General features: G+C 43.6%; 1 protein-coding gene across 1 annotated transcript in view; it reads right to left on the reverse strand.

Moving 5' to 3' along the window:
- LOC105685828 (neuroligin-4, Y-linked) overlaps positions 1 to 23,886 on the reverse strand; it is a 198,926-nt gene that overhangs the window by 55,044 nt on the left and 119,996 nt on the right. Inside the window, exons 5-6 of the mRNA XM_048651849.1 lie at positions 10,785 to 11,144; positions 113 to 422 (exon numbers count right to left, since the gene is read on the reverse strand). Of these exons, the coding sequence (XP_048507806.1) occupies positions 113 to 422; positions 10,785 to 11,144 (670 nt within the window). The remainder of the gene's footprint in view (positions 1 to 112; positions 423 to 10,784; positions 11,145 to 23,886) is intronic.

The following is a 23,886-nucleotide window of genomic DNA, read 5'->3' on the forward strand; positions in this document are numbered from 1 at the left end:
AATGGCCGATAAAAATTCTATCTGATGAATGGGTCCGGCCGAGTGTATAAATTTTATGCGAAAAGTTCGAGCCTTCGGTTGAGATGGGGGGTACAAGGTGGATCGGACTCACCCGAATCCTTGGAATTCAGGGCCCAAATAGGATAGCAAGTCTTTTTGAAAATCGGCTTTTATGACGACGCCGTCGACGCTCGGTCCAAAGGCACTCAGAAACGTCGGTGCCTGGATATCAATTTGCAGAAGATCCTCGAGGCTAGCCTGACGTAGACAGTCGACGATCAGCTCGTTGTCCTTTGCCAGGTCTTCGGGTATCGAACAGTTGCAGGCTCTAGCTAGCTTCAGAGCGTAGGAGACCGGATCTTCGACGACCGCCCAGGAGGAAAGCGCACTTCCGGAAAGAAGAATCGCTCGATTGAAGAGACCTGTAATGCGAACGAGGGGTGGTTCGAGTTAAGCGGAAAGCGTGATTGCGTGCTCGAAAATTCAATGAAACAAAACCTATAGAATAAAGAACTATTGTAGAAGAGCCTTGATTGTAAGTATGAAATGGTCGAAAAATTATTTCAGGGTCTCGCATGTAGCTCTTACTCCGACGATCTCTATTGTACGGTTCGCGGTGAAATTTACTTTTGCTTTGTTTTTACGGCGAGCGATATTATATTTCCAGAGTAATTTTCAGCTGAAAAAATGGTGGAGCCGGATTCGATGGGGGAAAAAATGTATGAGAAAATATAAATTACATTTCCGGGAAGAATGAAGTATTGATTATCCATAGTTGGGGTATGCTTTTCGAATCAACAGAACTGAAATTGTTGGTCCGTCGTTTTTAGCTTTGCACATGGCGCATTTTTCGTAAAAAAAAAAAACAAAAAAAAAGAGTAGCGAACGTGTTCATTTTTTTTTTTTTTTTTTTTTTTTACGATCGTTTCAAATAACGGTATATATCCAGACGGCACGGCGAAGTTGTTTTTTCTATTTTTCGTTACACATTTACATGTGATCAAGTTACGAATACTATGACTCCACACTTCTGCCGTGTCGATATAGTATATTTAGCGTGGGTTCAAAACATTTTCCATACTATTTGGGCGAATGAGTCGCTTTTACCAGCGAAGAGAAAAGAGAAGAAAAAAAAAAAGGCGAACAAAAAAGTGTAACGAATCCTATTTGTCGGCCGCCCGCACCCTCTCCCTCATATTTTCGCATGACTTCGTGCGAAGTGATATACTTATATGGATTTGTTCGCTCGAATGAAATTTCAATTCACCATTGACTTCTGACTCTTGGTGTCTCTAACCGTGGCGAATATTATCACGGTGACCTTGGGTGTCTCTGAGCGTGAGATGAAATCGATATTATATCGCGGTGGCGAAGTAGTCGCTGCCCTAGGGCGTGGAGGAAAATATGCCCAAGGAATTTTGTTCCAACATAATTTAGAGCAGGGTGGTTTTAGGTTTGTCCGTGCTTTTCCGAGAGCGTGAAATTCGGGCGAATGGTATATATGTATAGTTAGTCGAGCGTTTCGCAACAAATCGTGCGGGAAAACCGCGTTCCGCAGGCCCTACGGGTTTTGAGAAACCGTTCGGTGGAGCGAAATAAATTTTAACGAGCGAGAGATTAGCGGGGAAGAATATCACCTGGAAATTATTCTCGATAACTTTATCTCCGCTAATAAGTCGCGCGAGGGTAAGAACGGGGAGCGACGAGACGGCCTCATTATGTCATTATCGACTTTCGAAGTGTCGAGAAACTGACCTTCGCTCCTATACGATTTCGCGAACGAGTCGTTTTCATTGTACTTCTGTGGTTTGGTCGTCGGCGTGAGAAAACTCGGTTTGAAAGATCGTCGTGTGTCGCGTGTTTGATCGGTCCCCGACCTTCTTAACTGACGAATATTAACCCCTTCAAAAATGCGTAGCTTTAATCTTTTTTCTGTCGTGTTACGCGCGGGGAAGATGTATGGCACCGACAGATGTATCCAGACGACATTCCGACGTATACATTCATGTAATCTTCTTGAACCTCTTTTATTCTGCATATCACGTAAATTCGTTCTTTCGGCAAAGCAAGACTTTCGACCAGGACAACCTGGGCGTGCAAACGTAAAGGCGGAGTTGATAGAGGGTCGAGGGTGGAAGGATGTGCTATCGTACCGGGTGAATTATTACGTATCAAAGGAGGCGCACGACTTTTCAAGGGGAATAAAAAAGCAACACTGAAGTACGCATAAACCAAACAGTCGGATGCCTTGTAGTAAAGTATCTGGGGAGTCAGGGAAACCGTAAGAACCAATGATTTTCAACTGTCGAGAAGAAAATTTAGGCTCACTTTTACATTTCATCCACTGTGCAGCTTATTTTGTATTCATCCCTTGTAGAAGAAACGGAACGACGCGACGCAGCGAAAAATTTCTTTCATTTTTTTCCTCCGCGACAAGATCGCATCGGGAATTCGACACCGAAATTTCGAATCCCCCAATGATGGGAAAAAGTCGTTCCGATGGCCAGGACGTCCGTCTCGTGTTATAACACGGTAAACACGTGCAGCTAGTAAATTCGAAGATTTTTGGGTAAATTAGCACGTGGCACAAGCTTTAGCCAGGGACAGTTAATCGGAAATGTTGAATTGACCTCAATCTTGGCTACGATCCGACACGCGAGAGTTATAAAATTCCGTTCTCGATGAAGCGAGATATTCCCCGTGAGCTTTTTCGACAAATCTGTGCGACTCGACGTCGTTACGTTGTACCGGATCGATGTCGTAATTACGCATCTGCTAACCGGAACTCCGGTTAGCTCATTGTTCGCGGAAACAACGACGAAGTCTGGTCTTCAGACGAATATGCAGACGCGGTACTTACTTACAAGTTGTACGTGTGTAACCATCTTACGCGCGTACAATGTTTAGTCAGGTTTGATAGCGGCGCGTCCCAGAACTACTCCCTCAAAGACGACGGTAGAAACAACGGCAGCTGCAACCGTTTCTCAGAATCGGGATAGCGGTGAACGTATGTGTTTGATAATATCGAGCACCGAGGTGAAATTACGTTTGCGTTATAACGATGGCCCTTATTATTTGCGCCTCTGTTCTTGGAACGCCGATGCAATTGTACCGCATGATTATTGGCTACCGACAATCTGCGCAACGCAAGTAATATCAGATTACGTTAGATATCGAATATCTCTGCTGTTCGCTGTTCTGATTATGAGAGGAGTATTAATACGTCGTTTGATACAACCCTTGTCTGGAATCGGTGAAAATATCATTTCATCTTCGACGAACGAGAGGCCAACGCGATTCGCGCGCGAGAAATTCAGTGAAACTTCTCTTGAAACGTGCGGCCTAAAACTTGCTCACTCGACTATATGAAGTTGGAGTAGACGCTAAACGCCGATTTTTCATGACACTGAGTAGGAGTGTGGCGAATTTAAAAATGTCCACCATCAGTCGTTGAAGAGGCGAACAAAATTGACGCGTGTTAAATATTGAAGAAATTTTTTCGTACCGTGAACAAAAACTGTTCAAGAATCGAGAACGATGAGGCAGCTATACCTATACGCTAAGAATTGGGTATAATTTTTCAGATGGATATACGATGGGAGAAATGGCGACGTTGCGTTATCTTCTTTGTTCGACTTACGGGCGCAATAAGTAGGTATACATAAAGAGACATTTTCAAATATTCATAAATGCGTATCCATCACCCTGAGATTTTTTCTCATAGCTTAAGCGAAACGAATGTGACTGGAGAGCGCCATCCATCCTCCGCGGACTTAATCAATCAAAGATGATAAAAAATATAATATATCACCGTTTCGAATGACAAAAGAATTTCTTCTTTTTTTTTTTTTATCCAGCTTAGATTAGAAGTGTTTCCAATGTCTTTTTTTGCCCGGCTATTCGCTGGAAAATTGTTATTATTACCATAGCTCTATCCGTTCGAATTCCTTCATGACTTGGAATTTTTATTCAAACTCCCGGAGTATCCCGGAGAGATGGGAGTCAACGTAGCGGCCTCGAGCGTTATCGGAACCGTACGAGGACTGGAAGATTGTCCCCTCGCTCGCCGGATTCCCTTCCATCCTTCCTCTAACTCTATTCGAAGAAAACTATGGAAAATAGATGGAAACGAGTCCGACGTAATACTCCCAGCGAAAAGCTCTCATTACAATGCCGAAGTTCCAGTCTCCACATGTTCCCGAAGTCTAATCGGAAAAGAATTCCAGTCGGAAAACCAGATTATGCGAATGCTTGGTCTCGTATGAACCGTTACCAAAAATATGACCTCTGCTGGTGTTCGCTGTTGAAACAGATGTATACGATCAATTCTGGTAACGAGATGATGGTACTGAGACTCTTCGACCACGTTAAATTTCTCAACAGCCTGTATAGGTGAAAAAAAAAAAAAATTTATCGCTACCATCAAAACCGAATGACCCAGTTTAATCCGGTCGAGTACAGAATTTATATGCCGACCAATTGACGGACCCGACGATATTCGAAACTGTCAACGTTTCACTCCCCTAAACTGACTACTTCGCGAAAATCTGCACCGCGATAGGAGAGTGTCTTTATAAAATCCTGGACGTGACTCCTAGTAGCTTTAATCGATGAAATGAGATTCCGAAGTGGCACAACTTCGGTAGGTAGATGATGAAGAAAGTTCAGTCTGAGTTCTTTTTTTTTTTTTTTTTTTCTTCTTCCACATTTTCTTAATTAGAGCGTAACCGAATCAGTGAGGAGCTTATCTTGCTCGTTAAGATATCGTGGAATCGCACGTCACAACTCTGCTGCACGTTCAACACTGCGAAAATCGCATTTGGGTGGTGATTTCCTTTCCTCCTCAGTTTCTGATGATCTTCGCGCAAAGAAAAAAAAAAATCGGGAAAAAGGTGAACGAAATTCATAAGTTTAACCGCTGAATTCGGAATCGCGAAAGTCAAAGCTCAGACCGACGGATGATCGAAGCATTTTTCCACAGTTTCTACGAACCCGATCGTCGCGCGGCAATCGCGCGTCACCTGACGAGCAATATATCCCAGATAGAGTAATATCGCGGGAATATATTCGGCGCGGTCGCAATTCCGAAAGGTGCATCCGGATGATTGTCGCGGCGACGGACCTTCTTCGCGGGACGAAAAAAGATATGAAAAGAAAGACATCGGCAATATCTGCACCAGCGATGTGCCACGCCCCAAAACCCAGCCAGTGGCAGCATGCTGCACGTGCTTTGCGATCTCAAATATTGTCTTCCATTCCTCGCCGAGTGTATAACGGGGCATCTGTAGATGGACTTTCAACGTGAGAGAAAGAAAACCATATCAAGATTGAACAATTTCACCATCGGTTTTTATAAAGTGACCGAGACGGTGGTCCGCGTGCACTCCGGAACAGATGGCGAACCGGCGACAATGCGGTTCTCCAGATCTTTGTTGTTTTTTTTTTTTCTTTATTTTTTTTTTTGCTTTGGCGAGACAATTTTAGGTCCCCCCCGGAAAACCGTACGTACGGTCTCCTCGTTGTATTTTCGGTTCAACTGCGACGAAATATTTAACGTGGTGTCAGTTTATTATTTCTGTTCGTTACGCTCCGCGGACAATATTGTAAAAAGTATACGGAAATTTCCATATATGCAAACACTATCTTTTGTGTCGGTTTTCATAAGTATTCCCAGAAGTCGTGCATACCTCGTGGAACTGCGTGTCGCGACATTGTTGGTTTTACATTTTCCGGACCAAGTTGCATGTATAATTTGGAAGGCGAAAAAAAAAAAAATAAATAAATAAATAAAAGCATAAAAATAAAGTCTGCGGGGCCCGAGAGAGAAAAAGTTGCGAAACGGAATACTTCCCATTGAATAGAGCGGTAGATGCAGGCTGTATTCTCTTACCGAAGGTATCGATACCTGGATGTATATATATATATATATGTATAAAACCGAAAGTATAGAAATGGCAATTCAGTGAAAAACCGATATTGCATCGAGCATTTGAGAGTTGAAACCAGAAGACCGGGGTCGTAAAAGATGGGAACTACGTAACCGCGATCCGTATATGCATAATGCAACGCGAGTATAATAACCGAATGGATAGAAATTACATACACAGATACAATGGGAGAGGACCCGCTGACGGATGTCTCTGTGTACCGACGTACGTACGTACCTACCTATTGTACGTTGTTTTCCCTTCACCCGACGAGAAACTGGGACGGATAATAATTCGTACAGTTTTAACAGCGATCCGCGTTCAGAAACCGAGGGAACCGGCGAGCCGAAGACGCGCCGAAGAAATAACATGGAGAGAAACTGCGGGTAAAGATGGACGCTGATAATTTCATTACATCGGAACGACCCTGACGCGAAACCGGGATATTTACCCTCTCGGCGCAGCATCTGGGTTCCGTCTGGCCTTGGCAAACTTCGTCTTATCAATTACATCGGTCAACTAGCCTTGGCCGACTCCTCTGGAGTCTCGGTCGCTCGTTAAGCCAACATTTCTGCCCGATTTTGCCCCCCCGAAACAACAGAACTGAAAACACACGGAACCTATACGGACGCAACGAATCCACACACGCTTAGTTCGCGGTTAAGCGGTACTGACCACACAGCAAATGACAAACCGCGTAATATACACACCCGGTGGAAAATGAAACAAATGAAAGTCTAGCAAATGAGCAAACAAGGGTGATCCTTGCGTGATGGTTGCGAATTAGTTTGGTGTTTGCGGTATCAAACGCGATACGACGACGCGACGCTGCGGTCATTTTCCTCGTTACGAATCGCTGCCATACGTAAAGCGAGAGAAACAGGCCTAGGGGGAAGCAGAAAAAAAAAAAAAAAGAAAAAAAAAAAGAAAAAGAAAATTAAAACGAACGGCGTGGGTTTTTAAGAGGGAAATTGCACTCGTCACAAGTGCTTTACCTTTTTGACACATTGCGGCTCATCGCTATCAGCTACGGTACATTAATTTTACCACCTACGTAGATTATGCTACCGTTCAGCCCGTTCTACCCACGATTGATTCGACGGATCCCATCTTGTTTCATTTCTTCGATTTTCGAGTGATACATAAGAGATCTTGCGTGCAACCAACTGAGTCGATGAGCTTGAAATAATAAGTCGAAAAATTCTCGCGATCTTTGGATACCTCCGGCAACAGCGGACTGCACTTGACGTTGCCCAATTTCACCGGCCATGTCTCTCGCGTATCAGAAATTCAATTAGGAATGACAAGTGTTTGTTCGCCTCGTACTCCTCGGTATACGGGTAGGACGTTGAATTCAGCGAACAACACGTATGTACATGCAACGTACACGTATATCCATAAGTCACGCGCCATTATTCCCATGAATGAACAATTCCGTTAATCGGTCTCTTTTTTTTCGCCACGGTAATCCTGGTGGTTTTAACATTGTAGTACCTAATTATTCACAATCCATCGATTCGATACGTTGGTTGTCACCTGCTGGTTCGCAATTAGAGTGTTGCCTCGGAATAGAGGAAAATATTTATCGTTAGAATCGTAGAATCGACTGAAAGGAACTGCAGTTGCCAAAGGAAACGTGATCCGTCAGAATATAAGTTGACGAATATCTTCTCGCGGAAAGTGAGGAAACCTTGATATCAACGCGTATCGTATTAATTGGGAAGTCGTTGAAAATAAAATTGATGAATATCGGATGTCCGTAAATTCGAGTATCATTGTGGCAATAAGTGCTGTCCCAATACACCTAATACCATTGAGTAAATTATCGCGAAGATGATAATTAGAAAAGAAGAAGGGAAGAGTGAGAACTCGGAGGCAATTGAAAAAGCTGCAAAGGAGAGAGAAGAAGCCCTGAGCTGTGCAAAGAAAGAAAAAAAAACAAAAAAAAATTCCACCTTCCTAATTGCTTATTTTTTGGTCCACCCTCTAAATTTTTTTTGTTCCCCTCTCATTGCGGGCCGAGTTTCTTTTTTTGTTTGTTCATTCTTACCGGTATATTTATTTATTTATTTTTCATCGGGCGGCCGTGACCCAATTTGTTATATAAAACAGGTCGGCTGTCTTCCTGTGGCGTGCAATCGGGTCGGGGATGTATGAAAATTCTCATTGTTCGAAAGGGTGGAGATCAGAGGTGAACGTATTGGCGGAATTAGACCCCCTCGGTGAGCGAGAAGAAAGCGTTGTTTCTTTTCTGATAACGTTACTCGTACCACTTACCACTTTGTCTTTTGACCCTTTCCCATTTTAATTCGTTCACTCGCTCACTCACTCACCGTCGAGCTAAAATAAACGCACACAGATACGACTCGTCTTCGAGCTTCCACTATCTACAACCCGCTGCTGTTCAGTTTTACGATGGTAACGTACTTTTTACGATAAAAGTAACCGAGTGGCGTGCGGCTGTCGCAGTTTAAAAAAAATATCATTACTGCTTTTACCTCTACCCGCAGGTTTACTGCCGCGATATTTTTCAACCGTTCCAACACTCTTGTGCTCTTTTTTGCCCACTCCTTGTTTTTGTTTTTTTCTGTTTTGTTTTTTTGTCCGTTTTGCTTCGTAACCCGCGAAAGAATGCGAGAGGGTGTGGCATTCCTATAAACACGGTTTGCACAGATTTTCACTTTACTCGTCGTTCCTTTAAAACTCGGCGAATATCTCTGTTCGATACGTGCAGTTCAATTCGTATAGATTGATGAATCGTGGAAACGGTCGTGTTTCAATCATTTCATACGTGCTGGAAACGACGTAATGTAGAAAAAAGCCTTTCCCATTAACGATAATCCAACAGAAGAGAATGAGAAAGACAAAGAATGAATAATTCAAATATGTATCACGTAAAACAAATAACAAAATGAAAGATTATTATTACTCCGATGACTAGCCGCGTTTCCACAGCTGATGGAAGCGTTGTTCGCTTACCGCGACGTACTAGCGGCGATTGTGGTCGATAATTGCCGGTCTGCAAAATTACATTCGATGACAAAAAACAAAAAAGCAAACGAAAAGGAAAAAAAAAAAAAACATTCGGTGATAAAAGCTGCGCTTTTGGTCAGCTGGGGAAAGAATTGTAAAAAAAACTTTACACCTCTGAATTCGAGTGCAGTCACTTTTTCTCGCGTGCGAAAAACCGACGCTTATGCACCGTCAGGCCTGGTTATACATATAATATAATATCTACGAATTCATAGATGAATAACGAGAGTTCGTCGATGATGAAAATCGCGCGATGGATTTTTCGACCCGATTCCTTAGCTCGAGAACTGGTTTGAATTATTTTTTGTTTTTCGTTCATGTTTTTCTGAAAAATTAGCGCAGAGTCCACAAACCCGGTACGTTCGCGTATTCCCCGTGTAGGAATTATTCCAATACCACCTCATTCCGAAAACAATTATTGCCGTTGAAATATAGGCGGTGAGAATTATTCGAAAATCAAAACAATCGGAAAGCCATAGGTATGTGTGTAGTACATTTATATGCAGCCGAATGATCATTTGCAACCGCGTTGTACGCGAGGTCCGAATGAGGGCAGAAGGTCGTGACCCAATAAACAATGGCCCGTGAACATTTTTATAAATCGCGAATCGTATTTGAAAAAAAATTGAACACGCGTTTTGTATCATTACACTCGTTCGTATTTCGATTCATTCGAAGAAAGTTAAAATTTGCCGTGTTCAGGGGGGGTTTATAACGAGTTATATTTTTCCGGTTCTTTTCATCCGATTTAATCGATGAAATTTCACATAATTTTAATTCTTGTATTCTATCGGGTGTATAGTATACATAGCGTTACACGCAGTGAAAAATTATGATTATAATTCTCGAGCGTAATGAATTCATTATACAAGCTATAAATTATTCACATTATTCACGGCGGACCCTTGTGACGCTTGGAGAATAAAAAAAAATAAAAAAAAAAAAAAATGAAAAGAAAAATCGAAAAAACAAAGAAATTTAAATGTAAAGATAAAAAAAAACAAAAAAATCCTTTCGCGAAAAAGCTCCCGAGCTCTTTATTCTTTTACGTGCTATTCATGGTACAACAATCGCGTAGCTTTACTCACTCCTGTGCTCCATGATTCCGACTATACGTATAAAATAAACTTGGAGATATACGGAAAATGCAACGGTTTATACAAATTTCTGTAATCAACTCAGTTCAAGAGTATACTAATAGTTAAAGCTCGACTAATAAAGTTATCTATATTATACTAATTGAATAATTTGCGGGGAAACCTTCCACTAAATAATAATTCCGTTTCTCTCCCTGCACTGTATCTCTCTTTCTCTCCCTCTCTCTCTCTCTCTCCCTCTCTTGATACGGAGGTACAAAGTTCAGGAAAAACATTTGAACCTTGAAAGTTTAACGGGAGAATCTAATCAGGTCAGAACGTACTTAAGTCTGGCCAATCTCACGCGGACAAGTTCGAAATTTAGATACTCGTAATAATTATACGGGGCGTAGTGCAGTGGAGAAGTATTTCCTTCGAAACTTTACTAGTTCCCTCGGACTTCTACCGCCGGTGATGTATAGTACATCCATAACCTACTGCACGCCTACACTTATATAACTTCAGTTTAACAGTAGAACTATCAATTTCGAAATTCCGTAATAATTCCTCACGAAGTAAACGCGCGGTGCGTTTAAATTTCCAAAATATTATTCGATCGTTGCTTTCATCGGGGGTCGCAAAAACCGAACGAGAAAATTTTTGAACTCGAGCAATTTTCAACCGTGATTCTCTAACGAACGGGAAAATCGATCGTCGAATAAATGAGAAGGAAAAAAAATCGACTCACCCGGCATCACGGTGGGACTGATGGCCAAAAAGTTGACGCACGCCGCGCCGGTTCCGTGTCCAACCAAAGTGACGTTTCCGGGGTCACCGCCGAACAGCTCTATGTGTTGCTGCACCCAATGCAGGGCGGCGATTTGGTCCATCAGACCGTAATTCGCGACCCTCGCTTTCAGGTGCGGAACAACGTTGGCGTTCAAAAATCCGAGGACGCCAAGACGGTAATTTATCGTCACCACCACCTGATCCGCGTAACTGGCCAATACGCTACCGTCGTAAGGGTTGCCACTCCCGAAATCATAGCTCTCACCGTGGATGTAGAGGAATACCGGATGCCTCCGACCGCCGTCAGCGAACCCCGGCCCTGAAAAAGACAAAAAAAAACCACACCTTCAATTTTAATCCCAGTGCTTTGATGCGACGTCGTTCCAAGACCCCGATCGTCGTGTAATTCGTCCACAATTGAACCGCGTGTTCTGGATTCGCGCATATCCCGTGATCCGGTTATATCCATTCGATTTCGCTTTGGGAAGCGGACTACTCTCTTTACGCACGTCCTTTGTGCTCGCTCGTGAAAATGATAGCGTTGCGGAGAACGTTACAGCCGCTGGGTTGGGTACGTACGTACGTACGTAGTCGTACGGTAGAGCTAGTTTTGCGCGAAAAGAGGAAGTAAAAAGGTGGTGGGTTTGGCCCTCGGTTCTCCATTGGCATCGTTAAGTTTGAAGTGAGCGGTTGGGTAGAAGCGGCTGAGAGACCCTTATCGAAACAAAGAACGATGTTGACCGTGTGTCTAGCCCTATAGAAAAGTTGCAGGTACCTCGAGAGTGCGCCAATTACACTGGCTTTCCAAAGGGTTGGGGAGGAAAAAAATAAATGAGAAAAATACATGAAAGAAAAGAGAGAAAAAAAAAAACAAAAAACAAACACACATTTCGAATAAATGGGCTTCTTTCTCGTTCACTGAAAAAACTGTCTGCAACTGATTCAACCGAATGGGTTCCGATCATATACGTAGATCGCGGGGTATGGAGGTGTACTGAAAAAAAAAAATTTCTCATCTTCTGTATCTCGCCACTTAAGTTACACGTCTGTTTCGACGAACTATTTCACCATGAGCGATATCAACGCTCGTGCGCGAAGAAGATTGTCAGCCGGATCATGTCAGCCACTTTGTGAAGTGAAAGAGATTATTTCACTCCTTTTTATTTATTTTTTTTTTCTTTTCTCTTCGTACCACCCCGCTGTTTTTCGGCTCGCTTCGAGGCTCGTGCTACTGACATAGAGAGGCAAGAGTCAATTCCGTTGACGGTATAACAAAAAGTACATATAATTGGTGGATAACTTGCGAGGCGGCGGTAACGGGCTATTTTGCGAATGGAAAATTTTCACGCCGAAGGAAGCAAATACATGAACGTTCGAAGTACCGGATTGCGTGTTGAATCCCCTCACTCGTTATAACCGGATTTAAACTCGCCCGCGATTCGATTGCCTGTCACCGAATCGCGCGCCTCGTTCATTCCGTAAGCTGCCCTTGACGTCTGATGAAATGGAAAAATAGGAAAAATTCTTGTCACCTTTGTGCGGTTTGTTTTTTACACGTTTTTTCGTTTTTTTTTTTTTTTCATTTCAATCGTTTAAACGATATGCTGGTCCGGTGAAACTGTAAACCCGCCTACCTTTGTCCGATCTCAACGGTATATTATGCGAACAAGCGAAATGAATTGAAATAGAAAAAGAAAAAATAGCGATCTCGGAATGCCTCTCGCAATCTCACGACACAAGTGCGAGGATAAGATGGAAAATAAAATAACCAAAGCGGACGGGTACATTCGCATGTAGTCGTTTAATGTATAATTTCTGATCCATTTTATTCGGTATTCCGAATGAGTCGACGTCTTTGACACGCATCAATGACAATTCTATGGAGTAGAATGCATCGATGGAAAAATGGGGACTTCCTCTCCCTCGGCATTCCTTGGCCGCGGCGCAATTGTTAAATTGTGCTTAATTAGCGGGGATTCGGTGAAAGGGTTTCATACATGCAACGCGCGATGTAGAAGAGTTTCTCCAGATCCTCTAATTTTAACTCTGGAACTCGGAGCGCATCTATTATTATTATTATCGTTCTTATGACAGGACCAGGAATTTTCGCCATTTTGCGCTCCAACGGTCACTAGATTTTTCACCACCTCGGCGGCTGCTCGCGGACCTTCGAGTTCCACAGCTTTTCACACACCCCGACTGTTCCAACTTTAAGTTCCATCTTTGAGGTCAAGACGTAGGAGAAACTACGCCAGTTTTATACCCGTATATCTCCGTACACGTTTTGTCCAAGCGGAGCCGCGTTCGCATTCGTTGAGTTGCAGGGCGAAGAAAAGTTGGAAAAAAGTGCGGAGCACGCGGGGTAAGAATTCCTGCTGGCTCGTTAAAGTTTTACCTCTCTCAACTTCAAGTCTCGGCTGCGTGCGCTTCTTCGCCCTCCTTTCGGTTATTATTTTTCCCATTGTTTTCAACATTTTCTTCGCTTTTTCTTCAGTTCTCATCTTTCCTTTTCACAGAGGACTTGCCGCGTGCATGATTCGCGCAGACGCGACTCCAGGTGCACGTTACGTATACAGAGCGGACAACGTGAAATTGCGCACCCAGATTTTGTGCGCAAGCGTGAATCAAAACGACAGACGAATTTATCATCTGCTAGCGTGTTGTACCAACAGCCTCAGATTTCAGCTGTAGCTGTCAAATTGTCGATCACCAATACAGCTGAGATCGCCGTATTTAAATATGACCGAGGTATGTTGTGTCAGGTGAATAATGCGACACAAAACCAGACACAGATAAGTAGGGTGGCATAGCATCAAATAAAATTGATCAATTGAATGAGAGATTAATTAAATGTCGACAGAAATACACTCATCGAAAAGTTCAGGTTAGGTCCTTGTATTTGACAGCTAAATCTGAAGCGGAGTGTTGTTGGACATTCTGCGAAACAAATGCCGACGATCGCGCATGTGCAAATGGGGTGCGCAATTTCACGTTGTCCGCTCTGTATACATCAAGTTTCGAAAGTCGATGCGACCCAGCGAAATTCAATTCATTTTTTGCCCCATCAGGTGTTACCGATACCGCCGGTCGGAACTTGAAGTGGCTGGTTTTTTCGCGTGAGTTTTGGCCACAGCCGATGCCGCTGCAGCAGCGGGATCCGGCTGCTGCGTCGATACTCCAGCCGCCGCGCACACGTCAGTCCTTTGACAAGTTTCGAAGTAAGCCTGTCGTTTTCACCCGCTAGCCGCTAACTTTTTCTCTCGAGCCACCATTCATTTTTTGTTAAAACCTTCTCCTTCCCCCGCCGTCTTACCTTTTTTGTTTTTTTTGTTTTTTTTCCTCCCCGTCGCCGCTGCAGAGCCCCGAGATTCTTCTTCAGTTTTATTCCGTCGTTTTGAACCCGACCTGCATGGAATGGGCGTCGCGACGCGACGTCCCGCGATACGACGCGGTATAGGTACGCCGCGGTATCGTGGAAAGGAACGCTGTAAGCTCCTTGCTTTTTGCGCCCTTAACTTTTGTTTTTACTCTACAAGGGCTAATATTTTGCTACGTCAACCGAGAAGGAGCCGCTTCGGGCTTTGTGCTGAGAGCTTCGATAAAATAGCTTATGAACGTACAACGTTTACGAAAAAAATAAACCCCATAGGGTACACATGCGTCGCGAGCAACCGTTGCGCCTATGAATGCAGAAATTTCAAGGTGGGTACGCGACGCACGGAAGAAAGAGGACGGAAATAGCTTGTTGAGGAAGCGTAGCGAAATTGTACGGCTGAAAAAAAATAAATAAATCCGCTAAATAATCGAATGAAAACGAACGAAAAAGAGACCTTGAGGTAATACTGGTGACCTATTCATTTTCAGGTTGTTATCTCCGAGTTATTCACTCCGATGAGGTTGTATTTGTCGTTTGATTCGATTTTAATTTCCTTTAATATTGTCAACAGCGAACGCGCATAGCTCCGCCGAAGAATTGTTGAGATTTCACGTTTGTTCGGTGCTTTTGCGAAGCGTTTAGATTCGCTCATGATATTTCGTACGCATTAAGCCCCAGGGAATAGGACTCAGCCATGTATTATATGTATTTCTTTGCTTCGTTTGACCCGATTGTAAAGTTACAATTAAAATTCAACCGCGGCGCATTTATAGCCGGTGGAATAACCGTGTGATACATTTACATTTACGTGGGGGGGGGGGGGGGGGGGGGGGGACCCGCAATAATCAACTCGATTTTGGTATCACTTTTCGAAAGCGATCTTGGAAGACGAGAATCGTTTTGTCGATCGATGACAAGTGTTGTGTAATTCGGTCAGGTATCCCGTAGATTTATTTCCCCCGTCTTTTCGAAACAAAGTTTTCTTTTTACGGTTTATAAACTGAAATTCAAAGAATTTATCGAACAAGTGCGGTAAGATTGAATATATATTTGCGAATAGTTCTATGGTTGAAGTTTATATTTGTCAGAAGTTTATATGATGCAGAGACCGTCGACCTCCTTATATCCGGGCGATTCGTGTTCTTTGAAATTTCACGCGGACTTTTCTCATCCTATATGATTCTGCATTATGGATTCGATGGTTTAAGACGCTCTGTAAATGTAGTTTCACAAAGTTCCTCCGGTCAAATGAATTTATAACTTTACGATCGTGGCGAACATGGATTGACGTAAATTTTACCGCCACTAAAACATTCGGGGAATAGGTACGGGGGACGATTCCCTTCAATTTAACGGAATTGATGGCCGCGAAAAAAATAGTTCCTTTCGGGATATTCGCGACACAGAAGACGAGTGAATAACGAGGGTGATACAGTAAACACACCCCGTACATCCATATCGCGACGACCGCGCCAGACCTTGACCCGGTCAAACGCGCGCCCTACCGTCGAGGGATCTTTTCTCCGGTCGGTTCGCCCAGCGGTTCGCGTGCGACGATTTCTGGAATATGATCAACGAGACGAGCGAGCGACGCGGCGGAGTAAAATTCGTCAGGGAATCGAGGGAAGAGAGAAAATTCTCGTCTCTGGTTACGCGATTTGTGCGGGTTTTCTCTCTCTCTCTCTCTCTCTCTCTCTCATCGCGGTCCCGCCATCCGGCAACAATAGCTTCGGGTTGTAGGCTCGTAAATTTTCAGCAGTAAAAATAATTTATCTCCAAATAAACCGATTACCCTCCCCTAACGGGTAGCCGGGAATACCCCGTCCAAAAAAACATTCCCCGCTCGCCTCTGTACCTGCACGCGCGTTTACAAACTCGAAACGCGTGCCAAACACGTATCGTTTATCCCACCAACATCCAGAGCGTAGTTATAGAATATATGTGTATATGTATATATATATTCCGTGTACAACAAACTCCCCCCATCCATATTGTCGAAATTTCAGACCAAACCATGCAGAACTTTGTCTACCGAATTACCGGAATTACCATAGAGGCATTCGCGTTTGTTACGACTTTACAATGAACACCGCGGCCCGCTTACGTCTGTCGTTGAAATATCGCACGATGTTCATAATTTTGTCACGTATGTAAGGTGCACTCCGTTTGTTTCCGGTAAACGAAAGCGAGGGGTGGCCGAGTCGAACGAGTTGACAACAAAATGGTATTTCGAACGAGACGACCAGACGACGTCGTCTGTTCGGACGGATGATTATCACGATGAATTTCGTGTTTTCATTTTATTTAATGTACATTGATCGACTTAATAACACTTGAAAAACAAAAAAAAACAAAAACAAAAAGAAAAAAAAAACACCAAGAAAAGAAACAACAAAAAAGGAAACAGACGTTGATTCATTGATCATCGGTGGGGTAGGTATCCAAACGAAACAACCATTTCGTTGTATATTGTGCGCCGTTACAAGATGGATACGCGCAATTTGTCAGCTGGACATTCTCCGCTATCGTGATGATCATTGGTTATGTCAGCAGCGCGTCTGGCGATTTCTTATATATACCTATACTTGGCCTACCCCATTAAGTTGAGTACCGGCGATGGCAAAGAGAAGATAATTCTACGGTGATATTTACGACCTTGATCCGATCTCGAAGCGAACGACGCGTGCGGTGCTCCTACCGTCGACCAGTTTCCTACCCGCACGGGATATTTTCGGAGTTCGGTTCCTTCGCCGTTGGTCAGTTGGAATAATTTGTTTTCCAGTTATCCTCCGTGCGCGATGTGCGGTTGCGGGTGTATTGCGAGTCGGAGTAACTATTGAGCCATCGGACGAAAGGGATGGTTGGTTATATCGGTAAGCCTGTGTAAGGGCTGATAGGTTGCTGGGATAAAATATCCCGGATTATAAAGCGCGTTGTATGGCGGCAGCGGTAGCGGCATAAAAGCGTTGTTAAACTCGAAGATCATTGTGAATATAAATGAGGAGGAAAAGCATATCCAGTGATACGCGGAACGTCCTTTATTCGAGGAGATTCGATCCGAACGCGACCGAGTCTCATCTAACCCAACCCTTAAATTCTCCGTCTATGTGACGCGGGTCGTCGTCTACTCGCCTATGAATACATACGATATACCACGGTATTATAGGTACCTGAGGGACAATCCAATTTCCCCCCACCCCCCGTGATGTCCGGGTAATAAAAATGTGCGGTAAGAATCACCTGAAGCCGCGTTGTTACGCTGTTCGACGTGCGGAGATCCCGCGGCAAACGGACGACGGCGCTACCCCGGTTCCCTCGATTTTCGTAGAACACATCGAGCGGCAACCGAGAATTAAGCTTTTTGAGAAATCGGCGAGGAGTGCCGCTCCGACGCATTCGCAGAAAAAGCCGCGGGTACGACGCTCCCGATTAGAGTCGAGGAGGTGTTTTAAATAATCGCTAAGGTAAATTACAAGACCGGCGGAATCTCCAAAGGGGCATTAGGCGACCTGTATACGTATAATACGTTCATTGCGAAGGCGTCGCTTCGAGATGTACGGGTGAAGGAAGCTCCCTTGGAAGCTCGGCAAAAGTATCGCATCCCCCCGGATTCGCAAAGTAATTTGAAAATTACAGGCGGTATCGCGCTGCAATTTCAAGACTCCGCGGAAAGCCGGTCGCACGTACGAGTCTCCGGCTGATGTTTCGGAAGCTTTTCCGAGCTCCGCGTAGAAATCGCTTTTACTCCCTATCGCGTTACATGTTTCAAATATACGACCCGCAACTCCTACGGCTCTAGCTATCGACCGAGTGTACGGAGTATACGGGCCGCTTGATCTATCTCGGCAAAAATTGTCTAGGAATATAAAAGGACAGCGATAGCGCGGTATCAGCGATGACAAAAAACCGACGTGGAAACCCAAAGAAAATAGGAACAAAAGAAAAATAGATGAAAACAGAGGAGGAATAACTCCGGTGGAAAACGAGATGCGTGTACAGATACCTGGATAAGGTAAAAAAAAATAATAACAAAAATGCTACCGCACAGTTCACGGTAAAAAGTTTCGCCGTCCTGATTTCAGCTGCGGAGTTCTAGGAATAAAGTGAATTGTAGAAAAAAAAAATATTATTCCACGTTCGCGTGCTTGCAATCGAGAGACGCACACCCGCAGCGACTCGTTGCAAAATAAATAGTCGGAGGATCGAAATAACTCAACTAATTCGAGATTTCCACTTAAAATTCCAACTCACATTAATTGGCAACGATCTGTTTGCGACGATAAGTTTATGTACCCATTCGTATCTGAAAGCTTCACGTGGAAGAGAAACAGAGAGAGAGAGAGAGAGAAAGAATAATTACGTATCCCCAACTCGGAAATATCCCATTTTTCGTCGATCCTTTCGAGGGGGGTGTACTTTTTGCGGAAAATGAGCCAGGGAATTAGGAGTCGCGTGAGGAAACAGTCACGTTACGTCCTAATAGGCCGAATGCGGGGAAAGCCGTAATCCAACAACAATGTAAGGCTTTGCGTTTCCACTTCGAAAGGCAAGCCGCGTAGAAGCCAGCCAGCCAGCCAGCCAGCCATCGTCGTCTCCAGAATCCCGAGTATCCTCGTCCTTCTAAATCTTGCCGGATACAAGGCCCCGTAGCTAAAGGCGATGACGTAACGTTGCGATTTCTGAGCAACGAATCCGCTGCGGTACCTCGCTTCGAAATCGTCACTTTCGCGCATTTCTTTCTCCCTAATATCCGCCCATATATAATCCAGACGAGACGAGTTCTCCTCCGTTCGTGGCTCTCGCTCTCCTGCCCAACGATTCGCTAGGGTTCGTGACACACAACTATCTTACCGGAGTAACTTTAGCCGCGGCTATTGCAAAGTCAGCAGCATCGTAGCCACGGGTTTTCTCGCTTTTTATCCCGACCACGGATCGCTTTAGGCTCGTGTCTCAAGTGTGCCTGACTTTTTCCAGTGATCTAATATCATTCCCGGAGGATGCTGATGTAGTGCACGGAGTCGTATTTCGAAATTTGATATCCGAACCCCGGCTCTATAAGTCTGGCCGAATTTTTGACGGATCGCGAGAAACGTTGGCGCCCGTCGATCCGAACTATCCTAAAAATGATCCCACCCGTTAAATTCGTTCGCCGAAAATCTGTTCTCCGGGATCGTTCGAGCCGGCGCTCGTCGATTCTCGTCGGGATCTGGAAAAAATCGTTCCGTCGGAAGCGATTGACGAAGAAGAAAACGAGGACGTGAGAATTCCACATCGGCGGGACAACACCTGGCTGGCGCGAATGTTGAATATATGCGCGCGCGTGTGTAAACCCGCACGGACGAAATAAGTCGGCGTTACGGTGTACACGAGGCATCTGGATGCGCGCGGACGTACGGAGTGAGTCCGTTGGTAACATCTTGAGGGCCGTGCGGTACGCTGTGCCATACCGTCGTGATCGTTAACCCCAAGGCGGGTAGGTGGTGGTGGTGGTTCTTCCGCGAGAAGCTGAGAAGTAAGCGTTGCATATTTGATAGGACAGTTCAGAGTTCTCTACCACTACTGTTCCAAGGGTCCCGTTTCCCACCGCATTAGCATAGTAAACATAGATTTGCATTATGCCAACGGGTGTTGCCACAGCCTGAACATTCGCGGATGCCGGGTCGCAACCCGTACCCACGTATACAGCTATCCGCCACCCCCCAGGCTCCACGCATCTTCGTCTCGACGCACACCGAATGGCAGCTAAACGCGCCGTAGTTCGCGTTGTTCGGTTTATATGCGCGAGGAATCATCGTTATCGTCGGGTAATTGTTGTATAGATACGGTTGCTTACTTTACAGTCAAGTGGCGAAAGTTATAGATTCTCCTGGAGTCGAAGAGCGTGGAAAATTTTAAATAGAGTGAAACTCGAAACAGAAACGATGGCGAAATTTGAAATTCAAAATAGAACGGGTGAGACCGTCGGTGTCTCTAACGCCGCGAATTAGAATGAACGGTGTAGAAATTCGCGGGGTGGTTTATTCGGTTCGCTCGATATTAGAAATCCGATTTTGTTTATCAATTTTTCCTCTTCCGAAATCGAGGAATCTGCTCATATACGGTATTACAGTATCGACGCTGCTGTTTTACTCGTCGTTTTTTCTTTTTCTTTTTTTTTTTTTCTCTTACCGAATTCAGATCGCAAGTTTATTCGAGTTATACATATATATATCGAATCCGCGGAAGTTTGAAGTTCGTTTAAATTCTTCGAGTTAATTATTAGAGGTATTTGGCATTAGGTATACCCAAGTTGAGTTAAAGTGGAGCAATGAGTCGTTGGAAATTATATACGATTCACGTGACACCAATCGGACGAAACTAATTTCGCGGTGGATAAACTCGATCAAGTGTTAATCGGAATCGATCTTCCGCGTACCGTTCCACATTGACTTCCCTCCGCAGACCACGGCGAGTATGTATGTATACGCCGGTACATACATATATATTTATATCACATACGCGGAAGATAACTCGGCCGAAATTTCTCGGCTGATTCCAAAAAAATAAGCGAAGCGTTACCCGCGGATCCTACGACGGTATGAAATATGTAATCTCGCGGAGACCGACCACAAAGAAAAAGATAATCGTATCGATGAATCACGTATGAAGAAAACAAAAAAAAAGCGACAAAAAGTTATTTCGATTCGAATAAATTTTACCTAATTTTCGCAATCTCGTCCCTCCGTACGAATGGTAGAGTATCGGGATGGGAGAAAAAGCTTCCGATTTCAAATGAATAAATAAGCGACAATATGGTTCGGTTCGTATTTCGTCATTGTGCGGTACAGAGTCGCGAGTACGTAAAGTGAACGGGGAGTGAATATACATCGATCGTTTGTAGAAGTTCAACCCCCCGGTATTACCATGTGAAATATCGGAACGAGTCTCACGCAGTATTTGCAACACGCCCGTCTCGAAATTACTTATTGTTGGCTGCTACTTCGAACCACAATACTAACCGCCTGTGCGCAATATGTATTTATTATAATATCCGTACATAACATATATACCTATTGATTATCCGTAAATACACTGGTATGTATATGTATACATTTATGTATACGTTTACCCGTCGCACACGTCTTGTCGACGATGAATCTTCATTGTTGATTGGATGCACGTGACGATCGATATTTTCGCAAAGCATCATCCACCCGCAACGAGATAAATCCCTCTCCTACGGCGGAACCCGAAGCGAACGAACCAGACCTAATACCGGGAATGGGGCATCAGACAACGGAAATCCAAAGTAATGCGCTCCGCAGGTATAACCGGCATTGTATCTCCACCGGTACGCGTCACCGCCGGCGCCGGCTTTCAAAACAAAAAAAACATCTGACGGTCAACGCGAACGAATTTACCTCGGATGCGGATGGGGCGTATGGCGATTGGGGGGGGAGGGGGAAAAGTTTACGGAGAACAAGTTCACACTTATTGCCACTGATGATATTTCGCGAGGCGATAACTTCTCGAGGATTTCGTTGAATCGAGCGCGAATCATGGATAACTACTCGAAACGTGTTCCGGCGTCAACGAGTCCGAATCACACTGAAATCTGCTTCCGTAATTGAATAGATAAAATAAAACCTCGAAGAAAAGACAAAAAAACAAAAAAAAAAAGTCGGTGGTTCGATCTTGGCGTAGTAAGTTTTTCAAAGGTTATGAATAAACTTTGGAGCGATTTTTAATCAAGAAAATTAAAAGCTGCTTCCGATAAACATTTACACAACACACACCCGTACACAGATGTATATATATATATATATATTTATGTATATGTATTTATATGTACCTTTTTTTTCAGAAATCGTTCAACCCTTAAAACTTTATCGCTTATATTCATCCATACATATATATGGGGTTATATAATGTACCCTACCGCAAGAGCACATAACAGGGAGCTCAGCTGCCTCTCGGCAAAAACTTTCCAACCAACAAAGTTAAACAATATAAAATGCTTTTTATTCGCCTAGATTATGTGGGAAATAAGATGATTACTAAAATGAAAGTTTTAATATTTCTGCCTCTTTGTTTTTGTTTTTTTTTTGTTAGTTCTTCAATTTTGTTTATTATTATTATTGTTATTATCGTCATTATAATTATTCCGTATTACGACGTCGAATGAAAAAGTTTTGTCGGAAGAAAGAAACAAAAAAAAAAACAATCGGAAAAAAAAAATTAATAAATAACAAATGGTCGAATGAGCAGAATGAAAAATTAAAATGAAACAATGCTGCGCCGTGCGTGTATGGGTTCGTACAATGTGCAGAGACGGATGGACCCGGGATTGCTTCGGCAGTTTGTTTGGAAACGTTTAGGCTCCGCGCAGTTAATAATTTTCGCATGAGAAAAAAAAAAAAAAAAAATGAAACAGAAAAAAAAAAAACTTCGTCGCGAGTTGGAAATTAATTTTTTCGCCCGAGGCTGGGAAATGTGCGAGCTTATTTTAATGCCTGTTATCTGTAATATGCATTATACAATTGCTAGGTGCTCACAATCAGTCAGTTTCAACTGAATTTTTTTGTTTCGAATTTATTCAACTTCGTCATATTTTCCCAGAGATTTTTAAATCCTCTTTTAATTTTTTAGATAATCAGAAGTATGGAGGAAAGAGTTTTTCTGAATTTACACTTATCTTCAATCGTCGCATTAAAGTGATTTCATCCGTAACTTCATGTCGCTTATTGTTTCACGCGTAACGAGAAACTGGTTAAAATTTTGACATCCGCGGCGAGTGAATCGCGGCTCCGGTGTTCGTTCGAATATCGCAAAATAAGGAGAAAAGTAGACGGAAACAACGACTCGATCGAGTTGAAAACTCTCGCACAAGCTGCGGAATAAAGTATGAACATACGTCACACGTACACCGTACTATAACGTGATCTTCGTTCCCGCACTTTTTGAGAGAAGAAAAAAAAAAAAAAAAAAAAAAAAGAAACGGAAAAGAAAGAGCCCGAGAAGCGCGCGTAGGGAAATCTACTATTCGTTACAATAAAACGAAGAGTACCCACCCGTACACATGCATCGCGAGCGTATGAGATGCTGGAACGATGTTCTTATTCGCGAAAACTTTTTCTCCCGTTTTTTTTTTCCCGAGAATTAGTTAAGAAAATTTCAGACATGAATTGGTACCGTCTCGCGTTGTACGTACTATAGGAGCGCGAACCTCGAGAGTTGTTGCGGACCGGTTGAGACGAAATTCCTACATCCCTTGGAATGCGCAACGCACCACACGTGCGGGTTGATATAATTCAACACTGTGGTGAAATCGAGACCTTGAATACCCCCGAGAGACTCGTTATGCGTATGCCTGTCCCTGGAATATACGTAGTATGTATATAATGTACATATATTTGTACGGATAGTAAAGCTAACGTCACGTTATGACAGAAACAACTTATCATTCTCGATTTATAGTTACAGTTACCGTTTGGAATTGTTTTTGAAAAAAAAAATCAATGGTCTGTCACGGAATTCGCGAAACCAGCTCACCACCGTCCTGGGTATCTTTATCAATAATCAATGAAGACTCGAACGAAAAGAGCGTACATTCAACTCCTTCTTTCCGTCCAACTCGATCGACGGATTCGTGTCTTCGAATTTCCGTCAGCCAATTAAAAGAACGAACAGGATGAACGGAGGTCGA

This window comes from Athalia rosae, chromosome 3 (assembly GCF_917208135.1).
Source record: "Athalia rosae chromosome 3, iyAthRosa1.1, whole genome shotgun sequence".
Classification (NCBI taxonomy): domain Eukaryota; kingdom Metazoa; phylum Arthropoda; class Insecta; order Hymenoptera; family Athaliidae; genus Athalia; species Athalia rosae.